General features: G+C 38.0%; 2 protein-coding genes across 2 annotated transcripts in view; one reads left to right on the top strand and one right to left on the bottom strand.

The window, feature by feature from the left end:
- CWC27 (CWC27 spliceosome associated cyclophilin) overlaps positions 1-9723 on the bottom strand; it is a 201451-nt gene extending 191728 nt beyond the window's left edge. Inside the window, exons 1-2 of the mRNA XM_049649521.1 lie at positions 9468-9723; positions 1466-1562 (exon numbers count right to left, since the gene is read on the bottom strand). Coding sequence (XP_049505478.1) covers positions 1466-1562; positions 9468-9509 — 139 coding nt within the window. The 5' untranslated portion in view covers positions 9510-9723. The remainder of the gene's footprint in view (positions 1-1465; positions 1563-9467) is intronic.
- A 194-nt stretch (positions 9724-9917) lies between these two features.
- Positions 9918-27032, top strand: part of SREK1IP1 (SREK1 interacting protein 1) — a 41149-nt gene continuing 24034 nt past the window's right edge. The window contains exons 1-2 of the mRNA XM_049649523.1: positions 9918-10137; positions 20884-20931. Of these exons, the coding sequence (XP_049505480.1) occupies positions 9933-10137; positions 20884-20931 (253 nt within the window). The 5' untranslated portion in view covers positions 9918-9932. The remainder of the gene's footprint in view (positions 10138-20883; positions 20932-27032) is intronic.

Genomic DNA, 27032 nt, shown 5'->3' with positions numbered 1-27032 from the left:
TCATTCATTCTTTCTAATGTTTTTGTACTTCCAGTCTTCCCCTGTAAAATTTGAGCTTTTGAGTCTTCAAAACTTCTTTCCAGAAACAAGTCTGACTTTTCTGTGTCTACTGTGTTTCTCGACTCTGTTGATAGTAATTTGAGGCTTCTCTGACTGTACTACCTGTCTGACTCAATTTCCTTCCTGCCTGCCATAGCAATTATTAATAATGGTCTTCACAGATGTCCTTCTCTTTTTCTTTTTTTTTTTTTGCGGGGGGGGAGGCTCTGGGTATTTTTATACCTTAAATCTTCCCCTGATAATTATCTATTTGTGTAATTATTATCTATTTGGAAAGCTCTAGCTGTACCCTTCTACTGGTTATATTGAATTATCTTTCACACCCTGCCTTTGACTCAAAATGCTGTTTTCTGATACCTAATTAACCTTGTCTGTCTCTACAAATCAGGTATAACTTAGAAAGACAATGATTTGCCATCACAGGAGATATATGAAACCATATGCAAAGTATTGTCAAAGCCAACAAGTTGCAAAAATGTTTAGAATGTTTAGTTCTATAAGGGAATATTCTGAAGGAGAAAACACTCAAGTGGATATAATTCTGCAAAGTTTACTGAAAGAAAAATAGTCAAATTGTGACTCAGTCTAAAAACAGACTAGAGACATCTATAATGACATCACTGAATCCTGGATGGAAGGCTTCGTGGAGAAAGCAGAATTTTGGACAGAGATTAAAAAGTGGGTAGACTTGTAAACAGTAAGGAAGGAAAGAAAAAGTATTCCAAAAAGAAGACTGAGGACATGAAGGAGGTATGTGGATATGTGTGAAAGTGGAAACAAGAAGGAACTGCTCAGGAAATAAAATAATAGTCAACTGAAACCATATAGTTATTTAGTGCAATGAAACCAAGTTGAAAAGCTAGGAAGCTAAGCTGTCTGAGGATTCAAATACCAGATGAATAAATAAAAGGGTAAAGAGATTAGATAGAAAGACCAGGTAAAAGACAATCATAATCATGCAGGTGAAAGTCAAGGCAGTGTGGTTTAGCTATAGCTGACAGAGGAAGATTGGAGTGGAAAAGTCCACTAGTCATTTTGACATGTAAATTACAGCTAAGACAAGAGGAAATGGCTAGAATTCTAAATCTGACAGTCATTTGGAGAGAAGTAACAACTGAAGAGTAAAGACAGTGGAGAACTAGGGGCAATCATAGGGAGTACTCTTATTTAGAGGATGAAAGAAAGAAGTACAGAACAGGCAAGAAGATCAAAAAGGATCAAAGTTTTATTTGGTGAGATAAATTTCTCTGCTAAAGATATAAAGATTTATTTGAAAGACAATCTTTATCTCCTCTATCCATTTCCTGACACAACAGCTCAACACCATATCATTCATACCCACTCCTATCACTCATTACCACTATTTAACAGCAGACTTCAATGTTGTGGAAAGATACACTTTTACCTTCCAAACAAAGCTGAATGAAATTTCTGCAAGCTTTGGGAGCTTCTTTTGACCACAACTCTATGTCAATATCTCCAGCTGTAGTTTTCAATAAAACCTATGGAAAGAATATAACATCATTATATTAAATTATCATTTTGGTTTAATAATCAGTTGAATTGCTGCTTAAAATGAAGCATCCATTAGTGAATTTCAATTTTAAAGTTAAAATTTTAAAAACTTGCTGGGCTTTTCTTGTTATACTAAAAAAATTATAACAGGGATATCACAGTCTTTTCAACAAGTGGTACTGAAAAAACTGGACAGCTACATGCAAAAGAATGACACTGGACCACTTTTCTTATACCATACATAAAAATAAATTCAAAATGGATTAAAGACCTAAATGTGAGACTTGAAGCCATAAAACTCCTAGAAGAAAAGGCAGACAGTAATTTCTTTGACATGGGCATTAGCAACATTTTCCTAGATATGTCTCCTCAGGCAAGAGCAACAAAAGCAAAAATAAACTACTGGGATTATACCAAAATAAAAAGCTTCTGCACAGCAAAGGTAACAATCAGCAAAATGAAAAGACAACCTAATGAATGTGAGAAGATATTTGCAAATGATATATATGATAAAGGGTTAATATAAAAAATATAAAGAACTTATACAACTCAATACCAAAAAAAAAAAAAAAAAAAAAACCCAAACAACACGATTAAAAATGGGTAGAGGACCTGAATAAACATTTTTCCAAAGAAGACATATAGATGGCTAACAGACACATAAAATGATGCTCAACATCATTACCAATGCAAATAATCAATGAAATGCAAATCAAAACCACAATGAGATATCACCTTAGACATGTCATAATAGCTAGAATCAGAAAGACAAGTAATAACAAATGTCATCAAGGATGTGGAGGAAAAGGAATCCTCATGCACTGTTGATGGGAATGCAAACTGGTGCAGCCACTGTGGAAAGCAGTACAGAGGTTACTTAAAAAATTAAACATAGGGGAGCCTGGGTGGCGCAGTCGGTTAAGCGTCCGACTTCAGCCAGGTCACGATCTCACGGTCTGTGAGTTCGAGCCCCGCGTCAGGCTCTGGGCTGATGGCTCGGAGCCTGGAGCCTGTTTCCGATTCTGTGTCTCCCTCTCTCTCTGCCCCTCCCCCGTTCATGCTCTGTCTCTCTCTGTCCCAAAAATAAATAAAAAACGTTGAAAAAAAAAAATTAAAAAAAAAAAAAATTAAACATAGAATTACCATATAATTAACTCCACTACTGGGTATTTACCCTAAGAAAATAAAAACGCTAATTTGAAAAGATATATGCACCCCTGTGTTTATAGCAGCATTATTTACTATAGCCAAGATATGGATGCAACGCAAGTGTCCGTCCATAGATGAATGGATAAAGAAGTGGAATATATATAAATATACAGATATATAGATATAGATATAGATATAGATATAGATATAGATATAGATAGTATGTTTATATATACACACACATATATACACACACATATATATATGTGTGTATATACGTATATATATACACACTGTATATACATATACATATATACACATATATATAATATATACATATATACACACACACACATACACAATAGAATATTACTCAGCCATAAAAAGAATGAAATCTTGCCATTTGCAGCAACATGGATGGAAATAGATGTTAAAATAATACTAAGTGAAACAAGTCAGACACAATAAGACAAATACCATGTTTTCACATGTATGTGGAATTTAAGAAACAAAGCAAAAAGACAAACTGCAGACTCTTAAAAACTAAGAACAAACTGGTGGTTGTCATAGGGGAGGCGGGGTTGAGACAGATAAAGGAGATTAAGAGTACATTTACTTTGATGACAGTGAAAATTGTACAGAATTATTGAATCCTTATACTGTTCACCTGTAACTAATATAACACTGTATGTTAACTATATTTCAGTAAAAATATTCATTCAGTACAAGTCATTATACATTTATATCTTTCCTTTTTTTTAATGTTTGTTTACTTTTGAGAGAGAGAGAGAGAGAGGCAGAATGCGAGTTGGGGAGGGGCAGGGAGAGGGAAACACAGAATCCGAAGCAGGCTCCAGGCTCAGAGCTGTCAGCCCAGAACCCATGGGGCTCAAAGTCATGAACTACAAGATCATGACCTGAGCTGAAGTCAGACATTTAACTGACTGAGCCATCCAGGCGCCCCTACATTTATATCTTCCAAACAGCAATTTCAGAAATAATTTAAGATTTAAGAAAAAGCAGCATATGCCTTTATTAATCAGAAAAACTTATTCATTTAAAAATCAGTCATTTAAACTTGCTTTAATTAAGAAAGTTTCTTGCAGCTTTCCTTCCAATAAAATTGGTATAGCAAATTAAGAAACTAAAGAACAATGAATCTATGAAACTGTGACACTATGAGACAATTTTACAATTATCTTTTTATATACCAACACTCTACTTGCTCGTTCAAAATCATGCAATTCCTAATTTAAAACAAAACATTCCTAATCTAATTCTGGGTTGTATATGTTACTAAAATGGTATGTCTTAAAATCATCATCTACAGTACATGGAATCCGTTCAAAGTCTCCTTTCTACCAGCTCATGAAGGTAAGGCCTTCTAACTTGGCACGGCATGAAACTATGTGTAAAATAAATACTCTATCATGACAAACCAACCCAGCTGGTTTCTCAGTTTCTTGAAAGGTATATATTTGGGATGCAAACTGAGTTGGCTGAATAACTCCCTAGACTGTATCTATAACAGTGGGTAATACCTTCTGGTTTTCCATGAAAACTGGTGTCCATCCCAATCTTAAAAGTACAGTATATCTCAAAAGACAATATCCTGTCCTACCTATTATCCCCTTGTATACTTGAAATAAAATGCTACTGTTAAAGGGACCCTTGACATGTCTTCCCTTCCTTGCAACTCTAATACAGTGATCTCCAGCTTTTTCAGAGTGTGCATCCCTATTAGCGAAGAGGAAAAGGGAAGTGGGAAGGGAGGTAAGGAATTGGAACACAGAGTTCCCAAATAAGTACGTTTAAATACATGTAGTACTATATTACTCTAGTACTGAAAGAGTCACAGAAGATAAACATTTCAAAGGATTACATAAAAACAGTATTTTAAAATATTTCTTAATTTATTCTTCTTTACCAGTGGTATAATGAAACTTAAAAAAAAAAAAAATAACAGCTTTACTGACATATAATTCACATACCAAACAATTCACCCTTTTAAAGCATTTGTTAGTATAATCCAGACTTTTGCCACCACCACAATCTAATTCCAGAACATTTCCTCACCTGCAAAAGAAACCCTGTAACCCATTAGCAGTCACTCCCTATTTCTTCCTACTCATAGGCCCTGACAAACACTAATCTACTTTCTGTATCTATGAATTTGTCTATTGAATATTTCATAAAAATGGAATCATACAATGTGTGGCTTTTGGTATTTGGCTTCTTTCACTTAACATAATGTTGCTTTCAAATTGTAGAGATCCATCTTCCTGTTCTACTCACTTCGTTTTAAATGTCTTGAAAATGACAATGGCTTTATATTCTTACTGATAAATATGCCAAGGCACAATATACACTTAAGACAAAGTTCATCATTAACAATAAATAGAAATCCGTATTTCAAATAATTTTCATAATAATTTCTAATTTTTTACATACTTCCCATGTTGAGGCATCAGGTCTACCATTTTCTTGTGGTTTGCTTATGTTTACATTATTAATATTACTTTGAATATGAAATCTGTGAGGGCTGGTCTAGTTAATCCATATTAACAATGAAATGTAATCCATTTAGCATGATATTAGGAAAAATTACATCATGACATATAAAAAGTGACTAAGTAAATGAATTTATATGTTCCTTTTTATATATAAAAGATTACATTTAGGGGCGCCTGGGTGGCTCAGTCGGTTAGGCGTCCAACTTTGGCTCAGGTCATGATCTCACGGTTTGTGGGTTTGAGGCCTATGTCGGGCTCTATGCCGACAGCTCAGAGCCTGGAGCCTGCTTCAGATTCTCTGTCTCCCTCTCTCTCTGCTCCTCCCCCACTTATGCTGTCTCTCTCTGTCTCAAAAATAAAATAAAAACATTTAAAAAATATTTTAAAAAAGATTACATTTACACAAAGGAAACGATAAATGCAAGCAGAAGAATGTAGCTTTTCTCTTTGCATCTCATGATGGTTTTGCACAGTCCCTGAAGTGTGCACTCACTGGTTTAGAAACCACTACTCTAAAGAATAAACTAATGCACACCATCCCTCCCTTTACAGGTTCTAGAGTCAGCTGCTCAAATTCCAGTACTGACTGACCCTTGCACTTACAAAGGGTAAGGAAGTTTTTTACTTTGGACATGCTATCTAACATATCTGTGACTCAACTTTATTATCTAAAATAGGGAAAATAATATCCTCATAGGTTTCTTGTGAGAACAAAATGATTTATTACACATAGACTGCTTAGAACATTACCTGACAAATAGTAAATGTTCAAAAAATGGTAGCTACTATTGTTGTAATTATTCTTCTTCTATAATATTTTTGGCCATAGTCAACTTACACCCAGTAAAAAGAATGCATACACAGTTGGGCTACCTTGTTTACCAGAGTTTCTTACTCTTTCCACTGATAAGCTACTGAATTTATAAAGAAGGCACATGGCTCCTTCCTCCATACATTTCTTTTGGCCATCACTATTTTGTCAAGTATTGGTGCTCCCTTTCTTAAAGATTCAAAATAAGGCAATACTTTGATAATAAAATGTTTCTTTTTTTAAATTTTAATGTTTATTTGTTTATTTTTGAAACAGAGAGACAGAGCACAAGTGGGAAAGGGGCAGAAAGAGAGGGAGACACGGAATCAGAAGCAGACTCCAGGCTCTGAGCTGTCACAGCACAGAGCCCAACGCAGGGCACGAACTCATGAACCATGAGATCATGGAGCCACAATAAATGTTTATTCGTAAGAAACGTTTTATTGGGGCGCCTGGGTGGCTCAGTCGGCTAAGTGTCCAACTTCATTGTGGCTCAGGTCATGAGCCACAGGATCATGAGCTCCCAGTGCCACAGGATCAAGCCCTTAGTGGGGCTCTGTGCTGGGTGTGGGGATTAGGATTCTCTCTCTCCCTCTCCCTGCCCCTCCCCCACTCACTCATGCTCTCTCTCTCTTTCTCTCTCTCTCTCAAAAAAAGAGAATATTAATAAGCAATTTAAATTAAGTGATCATAATACATAGAAATTTCATCTTGAGTGTATAAAGACATTTCTATCAAGTGGTACATTTCTGTGTGTCATCTTCAGAGGGCAGAATTACAACAAAACACAGCACAACTTATAAACAACCACTGATATGATAAGTCAATTACTTCCCAGGTTGATACTATGCTCTTTGAAGGGAGGAACTTTGTCCCATTTATTCTGAATATCTCTTAATCCTTTTAGTACCTAATGTAGCATTAGACAGCATAGGCACTAAACAAACATTCACTGAGAAAACATATTGTTGTATCTGTTTAAATTCCTTCCAGGCCCAAATTCTTGCCATGTGCTCTCTATGGTACAGAATTTTGAAGCTTCAATGTCCTCAACTGGCCTTATGTTAAAAAAAAAAAATCCCCAACTGTGTTTGAAGGAAATTTTGGCTATGCCTGATGTTCTCTGTAAGCCCAATTCTGTTTCAGAAGGATAGTTTTTTTTTGTTTGTTTGTTTGTTTGTTTGTTTTTTTAGTTTAGTTTGAGAGAAAGAAAGTAAGAGAGAATTCCAAGCAAGCTTCACACTCAGTACGGAGACTGACAAGGGGCTCAGTCTCACAACTGTGATATCATGACCTGAGCCAAAACCAATAGTCAGACAATCAACTGAGCCACCCAAGTGCTCTCAGAAGGACAGTATTTATCAGTTTGCATGTACTTATTTACATGATTATTTGGTGAATGTACATTTCACTCAACTGACTCCATATTAGAGACAATGCTGGTTTTCCTTTCCCTTGTATTCCTAAAACCTAGCATAGAGGTTGGCATGTGCTAGTTGCTAGATAAATATTTGTTGAATGAAAGATCTCCTGTTCAGGCATGTATCTTTGTTAAAGGTTTTCCTCTTTATGACCATGTCAAATCTTCCTTCCAGAGTAAAACAACTAAATCTTCCCTTGATCAGCAGCAATATAACCTCAAAGTCACTGATGCTTAATACTTTAACTTAAGAGAAATAAAATATTAATCCATCCATTCATTGAATCAGTCAGTACATATTTGAACTCCTCCTACCATGTGTCAAGCACCATTCTAGATGTCAGTCCCTGCCATCATAGTGCTTGCATTCTATGGGGAGGAGAATGGGAGGCAGAGGACACAATAAACAATAACTAGTAAGTACACAGAAAAAACTGAAGAGGGAAAGGGCAGGGAATGTTGGAATGCAGGACATGAATGGAGTTTGTGATTTTATAGAGTAAACAGAAAAGTCCTCTCTGCCAAGGTGACATTTGAGCAGGCCAGAGTGTACTAAAGAAAGGAATAATAAGTGTGAAGGCCCAGACTAGCAGGATGGGCAATATTTTTATTCTCTACTAGTGTTTATTAACTGAGGGTGATATCACCCTCAAAAAATATCTGGAAATATGACGAGGTAGGTATTCTGAGTTTTCACAATGATGTGAGATACAGATGAGTAAGGAGAAGTTCACACAGCAAAGAATTAAAAGAATGTCCCATCTCAAAACACCCACTAAAATTCCTGGTGGGGATATCAATTAGAGCATTATTGTTTTTGTTTTCATATTGCCTTATTAAATTACAAAATGTTGATCAACAAAAGATTGCATAAATTATGATATAGTCATGCAACAGAATCGTATCTGATGTAAATTTAGTTTATCCTAATTCAACTATGTGCTTTAAAGTTAAAAAAAAAAATGTTTATTTATTTTTGAGACAGAGAGCGAGCACAAGCAGGATAGGAGCAGAGAGAGACAGACAGAATGTGAAGCAGGCTCCAGGCTCTGAATTGTCAGCACGGAGCCTGACATTGGGCTCAACTCGAGTACTGTGAGATCATGACCTGAGCCCAGTCAAAGGCTTAACCGACTGAGCAATACAGACGCTCCTCAACTAAGTACTTTCAGTCCCACTGTTTTCTCCACTATGTTGGTCCATCGCATTTCATATGTGGTGAGACTAGCTCACAGTTTAAGAATCCCAGTGATACTTATTCCATTATTGACTCCTCTGCCTCATACTGCATATAAAAGTCTTTGATGGGAACTGCCATACCTTGACCATTAAATCAATCAGGAAATCATTCTCCCATTCTAATGTGGAAACATTTCTCATTCTCTACTTTCATGTTTTAAGACCAGCTCAAAAGATACCTCCTCCACGAAGCTTTTCTCTCCTTCCTCAGTGGCTCATTTTTTAGAACTTACTGTAGCACTAGACTTCCTCTCTCCATAAGCATGCCTATTGGACTTATCAGAAGGTTTTTCTTTACCTGCTTACCTCCCAAACAAAACCATAAGCTCTTCTAGGGCAACAGCTAGACCTTACCCATCCATCTTTGTGTCCCCAGCACCTAGTACAGTGCCTGGTGACTACTAGGCATTCAATACATGATTGTAGAATGAATGGAGAAAGAGCGATTTACAAGTTAAGAAAAACAAAAATCACAATTTTAAATATACCTAGGTTTCTACCAAAGACCCTAGGAAACGCCCTAGAATGTGTTAGGCTGAAGCAAGAAATGTGGCCAGACACTGGAGAAATCTCCATTTGAGGACTTTTCTCAAAGTATTTGCCGAGAGGTGTCAGTAGGTGGTTTTCGGTGCAATCCTGTCCAGAGGCAAGAGTAACGGACAAGACATTTTGTGATTTTTCCAACCCTAACGCCCCAAAACTCCCTTAATGGGTGAGGTATCACTTTGGGGAGCCCAGGTACCGTAGATGAGGCTCTCACCTTCCCATTCGTGGGAGGCTCCTGGATGTAGATGTTGCTCATGCTGCTCAGTGCTCAGGGCTCCGCTCCTAATTGGGAGTGAGAACGGAGAGCCGATCACTAAAGCAGTCCACCTATCAGTGGCACGCTTCCTTCAATCGGGTGGTCGCAGAAAGCTCCAGTTTGTCAATGTCCCAAAATGAGCGGCACCAAGCACTACCTTTTCCCAAAACTAGTCCCTCACGGACGCCGCCATGTTGCTCCTGGGCCTGAGCACCGCTAATCCTAAGAAGGGGGGTTCCAATGGCCTCCAGGAAACGAAAAAAGATTATTAAGCACCTGCAGGTTAACTCAATTTGTGTTACACTTTTACAAAAGGATATATAAATGTTGGTGTTGTTTACTTCAGTACATGTATGTGCAGGTTTCATTCATCTCCACCCCCGGGGCTGGCAGCAATGGTTCGGACCATGTGTGTTCTGTAATATGACTCCCCCGGAAACTGCATCATCGTTACTTGGTTCCGCTATCGCAAGAGGCCTTCCCCGACTGGCAGGGAAGTACGGCGGCGCCGGTCGGAGGAAGAGGCCGCCCTCGCCGTTTGTGGTCCTCGCTGCAGGCGGGAGGCGAGCGTACTCTCGAAAGCCTACGGCTCCTGCGACCCCTCTTACCAGCGCAATGGCAGTCCCAGGTGAAGACGGACGGCAGGGCCCCTGGGTCTAGGCGAGGAAAGGAGCGGGTAGGGTAGGTTGGGGTGCGCTGGGGGTAGGGAGTAGCGCCCATGGGGATTTAGGCGGAGGCGTTAAAATTAACAGGTTCGTTTGTTCTACACGAAAAAGTTTACACTCCAGAGATAATCTCTGAAGGGAAGAAGGAAGACAGAAACTATCTCCCCCGCCCCAGCCAGGCTCCGGCTGTGCTGGAAGGCTTACAGGGAAAGTGTGTGGTGGGGGGAGGTGGGGGAGGAGGGGCAGCAACTGTAGGCCTAGGAGGTAGCCGAGAAAAACTGACCTAACTTTGGGATAGCTCGAAAATAGAATTGAGGTGCAAGCACTTGACGGACCCCAGGAGCCAAGAGGCACTGTTTGTAGTGGAAGTCCCGGGGACCAAATTGGCGTCCGGGGTTCTCCTCTCCCTTCCTATTGTATGGAGTTCCTGTGTGGCCATGGACCAGTCGCTCTCCCACTCTGGGCCTCATTTCGTGCATTTGGAGAAGAAGATTTATTCCTCGATGTCTGTGGGTTCTTCCAGCGCGCAGATTCTGTGTCCACTGACTACCGACGTAAAAACAGTGCACCCTGCGAAAGAAGTGCTTTAGAGGTTTCCCCGTCCACAACTACCCGCTTGCTCGGAAGTCCTGGTCGGGGAGGGCACCTCCTTACATCAGCTCTGCGACGGTGTGTTCGGAAGAACACTGGTTGTAGGAGGTATTTTGAGAATTATACCCCCACCCCACCCGCTCAAGCACACACGACTTGGAGGTTCACAGTGCACTTCAGGGTATGAAAGGCTCTGAGAAGTGCTGTGGTTCAGAACCCCCTAACTTTGTTTTCACCTGCCCTTCCCAGTATTATCTGACGGCGTTTGTTCGGTGGCAGCCTTCCCTGAAGTGTATTTTACAGATAACTGTTATAGGAATATTGCACTTTTGTTACCACTGCAGTTTGGGGAGGAGAGGGGTTGTGTGAGAGAGGAAAGATACACTCATTCATCCACACCACCGTGACTATTAAGGGCGTGCTTGTCAGTGTGCTAGGCATTGGGAATACAGTGGTGAACAGGACAGTGGCTCCTCACACAGAACTTAGAATTTAGCAGTGGAGAGGAAGTACCAGAAAGTCGGACAAATGCATGGCAGGGAAAATACAGAGCCTTCAGGAGCACGTTGTAAGGGCACCTACGGAGACAGAAGGGCTTTACAGAGGATGTGGCATTTAGGATGAGCCTTAAAGGATTCCAGGAGGGTTGGATTGATGGGAGGGGAAGTTGCAGCCAGAGGGATATGTAAATGAAAAGGAGATAATAGATGCTCCCAATAGATGGAACTCCTAATACAAATGGGAGAGAAGTGAGAAATTAACTGGAGAGTTAATGACAGTAGCTAATATTTACTGATGTATCAGATGTGTCAATAGCATTTACTATGTATCAAATGTGTCACACACTGTGTCAAATCATTGTATTTTATCTCATTTAACATTCATGTCCACAGTGTGAGATAAGTATTAATATTTCCATTTTATAGATGAGGATACTGAGGGACAAAGAAATTAAGTGCCTTGCTTGTTCAGGGATATCTTGTAGGTAAGCAGTCTGACTCTTCTAGTCCCCATGCACTTACTCATCTTGCCATGTAGGATAATTTACAAGGTGGTTTCCAGCTCTTAAAGGACCTTGGAAGCCATGACAGATAGTTTGGATATTTTCCCAAGGATTATGGGAAGCCATTTCAGCATTTTTAAACCGATTCATATTTCGGAAAGAACATTTTGGCTGCACAGTGGATTGGAAGGATGATAGTTTGGAGTTAAAGTCACCAATTAAATTCTGGTAAGTTATGATGATACTTCACGTGTGGTGTCAGGAAGGGAGAGAAGCCCATAGATTGGAGACACATTTTTGCTGGTAGAATCACGGGGAATCAGTGACTGATTCAGGGTAGGTAGGTAAGACAGGAAGTGAGGTCTACTTGGCTTTTACTGTTAGGCAGTTGGGTGACACTCTTTACTAATATAGGCAACACCTGAGAAGGAGCAGGTTTTAGAGGGATGATGATAATTTCAATTTGGGCTCGGTGTTGAGGTGTAGTCAGACATACAAATTGAAACATCTAATAGGCAGTGAGAGATAGAATTTGTAGCTTAGGAAAGAAGCCAGAATGTCATCCACACATGAAGCAGGCGTTAAGACCATTGTCAGTGACTATGTTAGCAGTGTAGAATGTGAAGGGAAGCTCTGTGTCTGAAGCCTGGAGAATATCATCATGGAAAGAACTAGCAGAGAAAGGCCATTCTGCCGAGTAGCTTGTCTGGGCATCCTGATAATTTAAGCCAGCGCTGGTGATCTTTGCACCGCACAGCTGCATCTAGAGTTGACCTCTCGCTGCTGGTTTTATTACTTGAGCAAGCGTTTTGAGCACCCAGATGGTATAGACACTTAAGGGGACACAGTATCACAGCTTGTGTCCTCATAAAACTAGTTATGAAAATGGGCAACTTAAGAAAGGAAAAAAGTGATTTTTTAAAAGTCCCTATTGAAATTGCTCTAAACCTAACCCAGTGTTATAGACAGGTTAACTTGCTTCCAATTCATAGTGATGCTCCAAAGTGTAATAATCTTAAATTGCGTCATGAAGCTGGATAGCAAGACATGGATAAACTGTTTAAACGTAGCAAAAATGGAGATAATAGGCATGACAGCACTGTAAGAGCACAATGCAAGTACCATTATAAAATACAGATACAGAAAATGTTAAGATAATTTCTTGGATGATCGATCCAGATAGTGTATTAAAGAAAAATAGGGCTCAAGGACAGGTATTATGTTATGCTCTTTTATTTTTAGGTATAATGCTCATATGGATTCAGCATGACATTTCTTGGGTGGTCTTGCTAATGATTACTACAAAATATGACTATAAAGTGCTGAGGCTACTTTCCACAAATGAGTATCAGCCTCTTCTATTTTATGGTCGCCTACTTCAGCTGTTTTTCCACAGCATTAAGCGTAAGCATACACCATTATGTAGGCAACACAATGAAATGTGATCTTTCTTAGGGAAATCATAGACTCTTAGTTGTCATTTTAAAAGTGACATTTAAATACAGGTTCCAGTGAAGTTTACTTTCTTTTAACAATTGCTTTTCCCATTCACAGTTGTTGAAATTAGTTCTGACATCCATGTTAATGATGCTCCATTCCCCAATGAGTTGACCTGGCTCAAGGGGCAATGTATGTTATTGATGTGGTTGGCACAAAAACTCTTTTTCTCTCATTCAGTAAAATCTATATAGCCAAGGTAGGGAATTTTCTGTAGCCAAATTAACAATACATCTGGCATGTCAAAGTGAGTCCAATTTTTAAAACACATTACTATAACATTTTAGGAAGAGAAGAATTCTGAATTACAATGCATCCAGTTTCTTTTCACTTCTAAAACTACACTACACATAGTTTCTTTTCTCTCTAGTCTGTGCTGCCCATTGCTGCTGATACAATTTTCCGAAACCATATATCTGATCCTGTCTTTCCTAGGGGTCAAGAATTTAGTTCTTGTCCCCAACTGTGAATGTTGTGTTTCTCTTCAAGCAACCTAACCTTTGCAAGGCTCATTGTCCTTGGGTATGTAGTGAAGGGGTTGATGACCGAGCTTTCTCTCGCTTCTAAACTGTTGTGATGCCAGAGGTGCCCATCTCTGCTGGAGTGAAGTGCACACTCCTCAGCATGGCCAAATCTTGCTCCTTTTTCCTCCCACCTTTCCTCTGAAGCATTCTACAGTCTTCTGACTTGGTCAGCTATTCCCAGAACCTCTCGTGTACCGTGCTGCCTACATGCTTTTGTTATCACTGTCCCTCCTTTGCTGTCCATAGGTACCTGTGGGAAGCCTTCTCAGTCTCTCAGATGAAAGTCTTGCCTGCCAGTTCTTCCTGCTTACCAGTAGAGTTTTGTGTTTTTTACAGTGGCATATTCTAGCATGTATTATAGCTGTTGATGTATTGTCCTAGATAAGCTAGTATATTGTATTTCCTTTAGTGTAGGGACTTTATTCATCTTTATGGCTTCTCTAACATTCGTTTCAGAGATAAGCCCATAATAAATAATAATAATTGGATAATAATTTAGAGGGTTGTTCACTAGAATTGTTGCTGAGCAGAATCTGGTACTAAAGTTAACAGACTAAACAGTAATTGTGATTCTGTTTCATTAGTTAATTCAGGGGCGCCTGGGTGGCTCAGTCGGTTGGGCGGCCGACTTCAGCTCAGGTCATGATCTCATGGTTCGTGGGTTCAAGCCCCGCGTCAGGCTCTGTGCTGACAGCTCCGAGCCTGAAGCCTGCTTCAGAATCTGTGACTCCCCCTCTCTCTCTGTCCCCTTCCCAGCTCATTCTCTGTCTCTTAAAAAATAAATGAAAAAAAAAACAAAAAAAAACAAAAAAAAAACACATTAGTTAATTCAAATGTTCATGTCTCTTAAACTGATAATACCTATACCTTTTTTTCCTTCATGGGTTATTTATATTTTGAGGCAAGTGGATGAAAGCATTTTATACACTGACTTAAATGGTAGCTCTTTCATGTCAGTAGTTTATTTATTTTTATTTTAGAAAGAGAGAGAGAGTTTGGCAGAGGGAGAGAGAAAAAGAATCTTAAGTAGGCTCCTTGCTGGGCATGGATTCTGACACAGGGCTTGATCCCATAACCCTGGAATCATGACCTGAGCTGAAACCGAGAGTCAGAGGCTCGACCACCTGAACCACCCAGGCAGTCCCCTGTCAGTAGTTTAAAATAAGCAATTATTTGATATACTTTCATCTCTCCTTTTGAGTATCAAATGATTCTGAAGGCATTTTTAACTAAAGATGAGGACATCTGCTCTTTCAAAATGTTTGCATCAAGGATCCTCTTTTTTTTTTTTTAATTAATTTATTTTGAGAGAGAGAGAGAGAGAGTGCACACGAGTGGGTCAGAGAGAAGAGGGAGAGAATCCCAGGCAGGCTTCATGTTGTTAGTGCAGAGCCCAACGGGAGCCATGAATCATGATTTGAGCGGAAGTCAAGGGTCAGACACTTACCTCACTGAGCCACTAAGGCTTAGGAGATCCATCAAGGATCTCCTTTAACCCATTTTTTAAATTCACAGAGAATTAAAATATTTCAGGATCCCAAAGAAAGGATTATATCTATGAATTCTTAATAAAAAGCATCAGAAAAATTTAAATATTTGGAGTTTTACTTTGCATTCAATTTTAGCAGACATATATGGGTACTTGTATCTATGTGGTATATACAACCTCGCTACAATTTGAATTTTAAAAGCAGAATAAATTGAAGTTATCTTTAAGAGTTCCCAAATTATGATAGAACTATAATGGAGTAACCAAATATAAAACTTAAAGCTTAAAAGGAACTAATCTAATCTAATTGAATCTAGGTAATTAAAAATGAAAAGAATGGACAGAAGTGATTGCAATTGCTAATTGCATCACTTAAAGGGATAGTTAGTCCCTTTAACTATTTACTTTTAAATTTAAATGATTATAGGAAACCATTTTAATGTAAATAAAACTTTGACAGGCTTCCCCAAATCTAAAATACACAGTAAGAGAAAAATATAATACTAAGTTCCAAACATTGCTGTTAAAGTTCCCAGTGACTAAGTTAACTTAGCAACATAGGTGATGTGAAATTTCAACAAAAAACTTTAGATCAGTATCATGTCTTGCCATACCTCTGGGGGCCACTGAATAACCAGAGGCATCTGTTAGGGACACTACCACAAGCATCCCTTTTGCTTACATACTCCTATTTTCTCCCTCTGGTCTTTGTCCCTGGTTTTTAGTCTTCTCTAACCTCTCCCTTTTCACAGACTGTTTCTTTTTTTCCCTCTATGCTAACTGCTTTACTAAGGTATAATTTACATGTTAAAATAAAATGCACATTACAAATGTATAGGTTGAAGAATTTTATATCCATATCAATATTTTAAATATTTTCATCACCCTGGAAAGGTCCCTCTGCCTCTGTCATTTTTCCCTTCCCTTGCCTAAATAATCATTATTTTTATTTCAGTTGTCCTTCTTACTTTTATTCCTGTTCTTCCATTGCCTGTGATTCCTCAGATGAGCCAGTAACACTGCAGACACTATCTAGTTTCGTAGCTGGCAACTGGGAGCAACAGAAGTTACCAATTCCCAAGTGCTGAAGTATTTTCTTAAGTTTCTAACCTCAAAGCAGTAAGCATTTGTTGAGGACATCTAGGGAATCCGCACCATGCTGAGCAGTGAGTTGTATATAGAATTGTCTGGCATGTTCTGGAATCTAGAGAAATTGGCATTCTCTACTCCTTTAAGTTACTGGGAGGTAAAAGGCCAACTGGTTACCCATGCCCTTCCTTGCCACTCAAGTTGTTTGATAATTTTCTAGATCCATAGTAATCCCTTGCTAGTATTTAACAAATAAGGAAATAAATACCTCTTAAATTTGTTCCTAAAACCATCAGTTAATAAAATTTTATTGTAAATCTGTAATGTAGCTTTCCTGAAGAATTTATAGGTACAGTCTGCCTTTGTCAACGAATACTTGCACAACAGCACCTCTTCTTAGTGTTGGGTTTGTTTGAGGGAGGTTTTTGGTTTGGTTTTTGAGAGGGTAATCAATCCACATGTTTCAGATTAAAAAAAAACATTTTTTAACATTTATTCATTTTTGAGACAGAGAGAGATGGTATGTGAGTGGGGGAGGGGCAGAGAGGGAGACACAGAATTTGAAGCAGGCTCCAGGCTCTGAGCTGTCAGCACAGAGCCTGATGTGGGGCTCAGACTCATGAACCTTGAGATCATGACCTGAGCAGAAGTGAGATGCTTAACTGACTGAGCCACCCAGGGACCCTCACATGCTTCAGATTTTAAAAGTACCAAAAGGTGGATAGTGACATATTTCTCACCCTTTTTTACCCCTGGAGGCAGTTCCCCATTTCTCAGGTAACTAATATATATCCTTACAGAGAGATTTTTTTGTATATCTCCATCCATCTGTTAATAAAATCTATACATAATTTGGTATTTTATCTAATCTCCTTTCATACAAATGACAACATACCATGAGCACTGTTCTGTACCTTGCTTTTTTCTTTATATCTTAGAGACCATCAGATATCATTAAGTAAAGACCAACCATAATTTATTTATGTCTAAATTATTTCTACTCTTTTACTGTTACAAATGATGCTGTGGTGAATAGCTTTGTGCATAAGTCAGTATGTATTTGTGCAAGTAAATTGAGAAGATTAATCTCCCAGTGTGGAAGTGCTAGGTCAAAGTAGTATGTACATTCATAGTTCTGATAGATTTTGTCAGCTTGCTTTCCATAGAGGTGGTATTGAGTTACATTACTATCCAGTACTGTATTAGAGTATGTCTCCCCCAGACTCTCTTCAACCCTTTCAATCTTTGCTATTCTGATAAGTGAAAATAGAATCTCAGTATAGTTTTAATGTACATTCCACGAATTATGAATAAGGCTAAGGATCTCCATGTTTCCAACTTGTTTCTGTTTCTTTGAGCATTCTGTTCAGCTCCTTGGCTGATTTTTTTTCCTGTTGGCTATTGGTCTTGTTCATAATGATTTTCTGGGTTTTATATGGTAAGGATAATTTCCCTTTTTTGGTGCTATGAGTTGCAAATATTTCTTTCTCTATTTTTATGTGTCTTTTGAGTTTGTTTTTGTTGGTCTTTGCCAATTTTTTTTTTTATATGGGCAATTTTACAAGACTTTATTGGTGGTCTTGGGACTGTAGGTTATGATTACATAGGAACATTTTGAGGGAGCCAGGCTCTGTTGCTCTGAACAGCATTAGCAAACCTTAAAGAGGAATGGAACAAAAAACAGCATGAGAACCTAAGATGGGGAAATGGATAACTTCTGATTGAAGTAATAAGGGCCTTTCAGTATGGCCTTCCTATTCACTTTGAATCCCATCTGGAGCACCATTGTATCAGCAGAGTTCTTGTTCCAAACAATAGAAACTGACTAGTTAATTGAAGCAGAAAGGAAAGATACCAGGGAGCTCCCAGAATCTAAGCAAATGCTAGATAACAATTCTTGGAAAATAGACAAGACCAAGGACATCCATAGCCAAGATCCTGCACAGTCCCAGACCTGATTAGGACTGCTGCTCTCTGTGACATCACTGCCTCTAGAAACTGGATCTTGACAGGAGAATGAATGAACTGTCCCCACTTCATTGTGTTACTTGTCCCAGATATCTTTGTCAGAGGCATCAGATTCAGTGTCCTAGGTAAAAGCATTCAGTTGGCCCAGCAGTCATGAAAATTATGGACAAATGAAGCTTGAAACTTTCATTTAACCAAAAACTGGTGAGAACATAGTTGATATGGAGTTACTTTATTTAGAATTCTGGCATTTTCCTTTCATGTAAAAGTTAAAACTTAGTTAAAGAAGATGACCTTCTCTGAAAAGTTTCATATTTTGTTCATTCTAAAAATATGAGATAGAGTTAGTCATAAATAAGCTAATCTCTCATAAGTACTGAGATGAGATCATTTCAGATCTGTCCATTACAACATTTTTAGTTTGTTGTGGGAATGGTAATGGTGCATTTAGAACACTTTTGTCCTGTCTATTCAGCGTCTTTGGTTTCTATGGAAACAGACTTAACATTGACCTGGATACTCTGGGCTTTTTTTCCAACAGGCAATTATTTCATAATGAAAGAGCCTCAGATTTTATTATTAATCCAGTCTTATTCCACAGTTCTGCTGCAGTGCAGCAGATGTGTTCCCACTCTATGCAGTAAAATCCACAAGGCTTATGAGAAAAAATGAGATTGGGGCACAACACTTAAGAACTTCATCAGTGATGCATAAAAAATGATAGAAACCTAATAAAAACAGCACAGTTTTGCACATGTTAATTGGTTAAAAGGCACATAAATACTACAATTAATAGGGTACTATGCCTGCTAAAAGACCTGAAGTTTGCTGTGAAAATGCAGTTCGTAAGAATCAGAGCTTGTAAATTGTTCTGAAGGAATGGTAGGAAGAGAATGACATGATTGGATCAAGGTTATTTTACCAGATGTGGATGGGCACTGCTCACAGCACCCATACTGAACTGAGGTCACTAGAAATGGTTTGGGTTATGTCCTTGTGTGTGTTTTGTATATTACTATGAGTCTCAGAGCAATGGGGTACCAGTTTGTGCATTCACATAGTGTTTTTCTTGGACAAAAGTCACATTATGCTCAAATTGTGCTGTCTTACATCACTTGCATTGGAACAAGTTTATGTTTTTAAAAGAAGCATTGTAGCAGACCTGAGTGTATTTTACTAGAATAACTCGATAATGTGTATTTTAACGATTGGGATTAGGAAAAAATGGCTGATGTTTTGACTTCATAACAGTAAAGACATGGTTCAAAAATGAGCTTTCTTTTATAATTAGCACTGTTTTATATTTGCACTGTGTAAATTTGGATTCTATCTCCATATGAAAGATTTAGGAGTTAGATGCCTTTCATTAAGATAATAGAGCAATTCTTTCCTTGCCCTCTGGCTGATGGAAGCCCTTATTGGAGATTAAAAGTAGTTTCAACTCTCTCTCTCTCCCCCTCTCTCTCTCTCCATTCATATATTTCATCCATAAAAAGGAATGGCATTCTGATATGTGTTACAATATGGATGGTCTTGAAAACATTATACTAAGTAAAATAAGTCAGACACAAAAGGACAAATACTGTATCATTCCACTTACATGAGATTCCTAGAGTAGGTAAATTTATAGAGGAAAAAAGTTAGTGTTTAGGATGTTGTACAACATTATGAATGTACTTAATGCCACTGAATTATATACTCGGAAATGTTTAAGGTGATAAATTTTATGTATATTTTATTATAAAAAATCAATTTTAATTTATGTCTTCTCTCTTATTTAGATCTTCAACATTTCTTGTGTATACCACTAATTATACAGAAATACTCTAAATATTTGTAAAAACTGATCAGACTGAATATGTGACTGATAGTTTTCTCTTGTCAGAATTTGAGTGGTGCATTTGGATGTTTCTTATAATACCTATCAATTAAAGTATTTTTCTGGATTTTTACCAATTCCTTTAATAAAGCCAGTTTGTTTTTCTTCTAAGGGAGAGCAGAAAAACATTTGTTATCCCAAATATTCATATATGTATGTGTGTGTGTATGTATAAATATATATATGTATATACATATATATAAATATACTATATATAGTAACTAATATAAGTAATAGAATATATAATAAAAATATTAGCACATATGATAGTATATAGGGAATATGTATATGTATACACATTTGTAGTTAATTATTTTACATTTGAGGGACAGGCTGAAATACTCAGGAATTTCTTGCTCAGTGTTAGAGAATTCTTGGAATGTTTAAGCTCTTGACTATAACACTGCATTTCTGTTAAATTAGAGAAAAATATATTCTGGAGTTATTTTTAAAATACTGTCAAAGAAAGTAATTTGAGTAAATTGGATTTTCCAGTGATGCCTAATAATGATGACAATTGAATAGTGTTACTAAGCTGGGTCAAGAATAATTTTTTCTTTTTTTTAAAGAAATTCTACAACAAGTGGTTTCTTAGCTTTTTCATGGGATGGAATTCTTATGTTTCTACCTTTTATATGTCTGCTAAAATGTTATCCAATTATATTTCAGGTTGCAACAAGGACAGTGTCCGGGCAGGCTGTAAAAAATGTGGCTATCGTAAGTACATTAAAAAATAACATTGTGAAGAGTGAATCATTGCCTCCTTGGGCAATGTGATTTAGCATCCTGATTTCAGGGCCCTGATTTCAGCTTAGTTCTTTAGCCCTGTTATTCAGGCCAGATTTGCAGATGATTCAGAAATTCCCCTAAATAGTTACTTTCTTCCCTGCTGTAGACTGAGTGACAGGTGGCTATGTATCTGTTGACTAGCAAAGATATCAAGTACAAGTGGAGTAGTAGATTTAGGAGCATGCAGAAAGTATATTCCCCCCCAGAAAGTACATGTATACTTATTCTTTTACTCTTTGTTCTTCTAGATACTGGGTGAAGAGGGGAAAGCAATGAAAATTATTTTCTTTATGAGGATAATACTAGTCCCAGAATTTCTGCTCACCAGCAAAAACTTGATTTAAACAATCATAAATGTCTATTATGACTAATGAAATGGGATAGAAAAGTAAACTTTAACGTGCAGTTATATAGTCTAAATTTATAATTATGTACCTTAAATACCATTTCTTTAGTTAAATGTAACAATTCTTAAAGGTTTGATAACAGCTATAACAGTAGCATTTGCTATTTTTTTTTCTTTAAAAAAATTTTTTTTAATGTTTATTTTTGAGAGAGACACAGTGTGAGCAGGGGAGGGGCAGAGAGAGGGGGAGACACAGAATCTGAAGCAGGCTCCAGGCTGCGAGCTGTGAGCACAGAAACCGATGTGGGGCTTGAACTCACAAGCAGGGAGATCATGACCTGAGCCAAAGTCTGACAATCGACTGAGCCACCTAGGCACCCCAGCATTTGCTGTTTTCTCACTTGTTTGGAGACCATGCAAGTGAGCCTGGATTAGGGTTAATGATCCATACAAAATGTATCCATCTATTTATTTATTAATTTAGAAGTATAGTTATATTTGATGCACAATGTTACATGAGCTTCAGATGTACAGTCTTATTAAAAAAATAAATAAAGGTGATTAAAAAAATTTTTCCATGCAAAAACATGTGATAAAAGAACCCTCGGCATAAATCTCCATTAAGAGGGCTCATAATGAAAGCATGCTGGGAGAACCAAGTCACATGCCTCCAAGGGAAGGCTGAGATGTGGCTCAAGGGAATCTTGCTCAGTTAGCAAATGTGGATACATAAGTACACATATCCTTCACGTAAATAAAAACTCCTGAAGAATATACTTGCATGCAAGAAATAAGTGCAGTGAAATCTTTTCTGTGTTCTAGGCTTGTTTATATTTATTTCTGCTTTGTTTCCTTTCTTTAAATCTTTGCTAATTTCTGTATTTCATTTTTATTTTTAAATTAAAAAAAGTTTTTATTTGAGAGAGAAAGCTCATGAGGCAGAGAAGGGCAGAGGGAGAGAGAGAGAGAACCCCAAGCAGGTTCCATACTCAGAGTGGAGCCTATTGCAGGGCTCAGTCCCAGGACCACGGGATCATCACCTGAGCCGAAATCAAGAGTCAGACGCTTAACCAACTGAGCCACCCAGGCACCCCCTCCATATTTTATGTCTTGATTCAAGACTTAGGAATGTGCTCATCCATGCTCTCTCTCTCCTTCCCTCTCCTCTCTCTCTCTCTCTCTCACTCTCCCTCCTCCTCTCCCCCCCACCCCTCTCACTCCCTCACACAGCCTCTAGGTATATGCTGTATTATGTACTTAAAAATCTAGAATGAATTTCCCAATCTCTCTACTAATGCCACTTTATCTGCTTGAACTACTTTTAGCTTAAGACTTATAGGAAAATAATCAAAATAATGTTTTGGAAATATAACGTTGATCTAGTCTCCTTATTGCTTTTTTATTTTACACAATGATGGAAGTATCTGTAGTAACTAGAATTTTTTTAGAGAAGCCAAGTAAGCAAATAGGTTTGACAGTCTTTCTAAGTTTAGTTCCTATAGTTATTATTTTGATCTATGATTTTTAGTGATTAAGTTATTAAATAGTTTTTCATTTATCTCTTTTGGAAAACTTTAGTAATACTTCCCTTCTGTGTTACATTTACATCTTATACCTGTTAAAGATGAAGGTCTTCTCAATTTACATGCCTTTCTGATAGAAATTACATTTTAAAAATTATCTGTTATTTGTAGGCCAGAATCTTTGTATTGATTGTAGATGTAAGAGAACAGTCCACAGAACTCTGAAATGTTTTTAATACCTTAAAATATGCATATTCATCATTTAGTTACAAAAGAGTATTGTCTCTCTATTGTTGTGAGACTAATGGTTTAGGTTGTACAGTTTTTAAATATATTTTGAGACAGACAGAAAAAGCATGAGTCGGGGGAGGGGCAGAGAGATGGGAATTGGGGAGAGAATCCCAAGCAGGCTCCATGCTGCCAGCCCAAAGCCCAACATGGGGCTCTAACTCACAAAACCATGAGATCATGACTTGAGCTGAAACCAAGAGCTGGACGCTTAACCAACTGAGCCACCGAGGTGCCCAGGATATACAAAACAATTTAATACTCGACTGAAAAAGATTTTATTGTGTCCGTATGTTTCAGTAATGACTATATAGTTTTAAAAAGTTTCAAGTTAAGGATGAATCTGTTACTAAATAACATGGATGTTGGTTTTTCATGGCAAAGTTTCCTCAAGAAAATTAGAAGAATTGTTTATTTCTATGATGAGTTTTTATATGAATACTTTTGAAGTTGGCAACTTCTAAATACTTAAAAGCTACCAGAACACTAAGCTTTTGTCATGGAATAAATGTCTCAATTATGATAGTTCTCAGAACATACACCTTTAAAAAGTCCAGGATAGGATACTTCAGTAATTGAGCATTTGCTCATAGTAGCAAGAAATAAAAACACACCTAAATATCTTTAATGTTTATTTAACCTAAAATGCTAATCTATTGATATACATTCATGACCTTGTCTTTGCCTATGAGTCTGCTAATTATTGTTTCACATAGTCTTTTAAGTGCAAATTATATCTGAAATGCATTTCCTACTTTGTATAGTTTGTTTCTTCCAAGATAAGCAAGCAGCAAAAATGAGAAAGAAATTTGAGTCCAGAATCACTTTATCATTAGTTCTCAACTAGGGTTAATACTGCCCTCCTGGAAATCTGTGGCCTTTTTTTTTTTTTTTTTTTTTAATTTGCCCCTATGTGCTTGTGGTTGGGTAACAGTATGATCTTTAGTATGTATGATTTATGGTTTGTAAACATCCTGGGATGTGTAAGGTAGTCCTGGACAGTGAAGAATTGTCTGGCTCAAAATGGCCATGGTACCCCCTTTGAGAAGCAGGTACCTTTTCTCATTATTTTAGATTTTTTCTCAATCTTGTACAGTCTTGATGCCAGTACCTAATTTGAAAACTACTCTTTAAAAATAATCCATTTAAATCAAGTGTTTCCAAAAGTACAACTTTGTTTTATGGAAACAACCTCTCTTTTTTGCTCCACATTTGTATTTTTCGCCTACATGATTTTATATAGGCAAACATTGGAACAATAACAAACTCTTAGTGGAATAAAATATCAACAGGTAAAGTAAAATATCTAGGCATGAGCTAAGGAAAAAGTGACCAAGAAGGTACAATACTAGAAGAGGGAGTAGAAGAGGGAGTGGGCAGCAACAGATACACCAAAAGAGTAAAGATTTTCAAAGTTGAGGGAAAATTGTCAGATGTAACCATTAGGATTTGTAAGAATTTGTTGGGAAATTGTTCATTGAATTTACCAGGTAGAATGCTTCTTTGACTGTAGGAAGATCAGTTTAAGTAGAGTGGTAGGTCATGAAGCAAACTATGTAGATTCAGGCCTGAATTGCAATGGATAAAAAAATGGAGAGCTTGTATGTATAGTCTCCTGTTTCAGGAAATTTGCATAAATAAAGTAAGGAACTGTCTCAGTCTTCATGAGCTACTATAACAAAATACCACAGGCCCAGTAGCTTATAAACAGAAATATATTGCTCATAGGAGGCTGTAAGTCAAAGTTCAGGGTGCCAGCAAGTTTTCCAGGTCATAGACTTTTCATTTTTTACTTGCACAGTGGAAAGGACTAGAGAGTTCCTTGGAGATCTTTTATAAGGCACTAATCCCATTCATGAGAGTACCACTCTCAGAAACCTAATCACCTCCCAAAGGTCCCATCAACTAATACCATCCCCTTTGGGAGTTAGATTTCAACATATGAATTTTGAGGGGATACAAACATTCAGGTCATAACAGGAACATATTGAATACAGTTGACCCTTGAACATCATGGGTTTGAACTGCACAGGTGTAGTTTTATATAGGTTTGTTGTTGTTGTTGTTGTTGTTGTTGTTGTTTTAAATAGAATACAGTAGTAGAACATGAACCACCACATGTCCCCTTCTCCCCACCTGCACTTAGCCAATCTAGATCATAGAATGATACTCATTTCTTGCTTCTCTACCTAGGAAGCAAGGTGGTCCACACCACCTCCTTCCACGCAGGAAGGTAGAGAACTAGGGAAGGCAAAACACCAGTACCCTTCTTTCTAGGTCACTTGCTTCACCCAATCCCCTACATGTGATTATACTGCAGTTTCTGCTTGTGGAAAATGGCTGTGAAGGGGTGAGCTGCCAGTTCCCCAGCAATATTAGATCCCCTCCTCAGAAAACGTTCAGCACCCTGGACAGTGCCCCACCCCACTGAGACCCAGGCTTCTCTGTCTGATACTGTCCCCTCCCTGGGCCCTCCCTGGTGTTCTCCCACACCCCTTGGTGGGAGGTAAGGTATTGGGTGGGTTATTATGTGGTTTTTGGTTACTTAAGTGAAAATCCCTCCCCAGAGCCTGTTTCTTTCACCTCTCCATTCAAGACCTCAGTCAACTGAGCTCCCCACAGGTAGTAGGATGGAGAATGCCAAGAGCAGACAAGAGCCCTGCTGTTCCACCTTTTCCTACAAATTTCCTCCATCTTCACTTTGTTTTTCTCCATTTGGCGACTTTCTAACTTTTCAATCACATAAAATCCAGTAGTTAAGTTTGGGGGGAACCATAAGTTATATGTGGATTTTTAGCTGCCTGGGGATCAGCATTCCAGGGTCAACTGTAACTCCTAGAAGGGAATTTGGGATAAATGGAGGGTTTTATATTTAAGATAAAAGATGTGTATAGAGACTAAGGGATATTATAGGACATGTTGCAGATATTGGAGACAGAAGATGGAGCAATTTCCTCTAAGAGTTAAAATAAGGATAACTTTTTTTTTTTTTTTAGTGCTTTATTTATTTTTGAGAGAGACAGAATGTGAGCAGGGAAAGGGAGAGAGGGAGGGAGACACAGAATCTGAAGCAGGCTTCAGGCTCTCAGCTGTCAGCACAGAGCCCAATGCTGGGGCTCAAACTCCCAAACCGTGAGATCATGACCTGAGCCAAAGTCGGACGCTTAACCAACTGAGCCACCCAGGCATCCCATCAAGGATAACTCATAAGTTTGAAGGAAACTAGGTGAGAATAAGTATGGATTTTTTCAGGTGTGGAAACAGAAGGTAGAAGGAGACTTTGGTAATCTCAGTTTTCTTGGTAAATTAGGAGGTGCAGTTGTCTGTTTGGGAAGGGGCATTGAGTGAGACAGGAAAGTGGTTGAACAATGATTTAAGTCAGGCATAAGTTTAGAAAAGTCACTGAGGGGAATAAGAGAGGAACTTGACCAGGGACAAACACAAAAATGAAATGCTTTGTGTTTGTGCTAATGTCCATGTATGTGTGATTGTACTTAAGCATTGCTTGACTGCTCAGGGACAGGCACAACCTCAAGAAAGGTTAGCTTTGATCCAGAGTATTTGTTTTACAGTGAGGTATGGCAGAAGAAGAACATGAATGAGTCAAAGAAAAAACATGTAATGGTGTTTGGAAAGTCAGGAATGAGAAGTTTGACAGATGAGAAGAAAATGAAGGGACTGAGTGAGTTAAGGTCTTAATTTTCTAAAACAGATATCATATGATTTCACTCATATGTGGAAATTGAGAAAGTTGACAGAATAACATAGGGGAAAGGAAGGAAAAATAAGATAAAAACAGAGAGGGAGGCAAACCATAAGAGACTCTTAAATACAGAGAACAAACTGAGGGTTGATGGGGGTTGGGGGAGTAG

Source organism: Panthera uncia (genome assembly GCF_023721935.1).
Source record: "Panthera uncia isolate 11264 chromosome A1 unlocalized genomic scaffold, Puncia_PCG_1.0 HiC_scaffold_17, whole genome shotgun sequence".
NCBI lineage: Eukaryota > Metazoa > Chordata > Mammalia > Carnivora > Felidae > Panthera > Panthera uncia.
The sequence above is the reverse complement of the archived record's forward strand: the minus strand, read 5'-3'. Positions and strand labels throughout refer to the sequence as shown.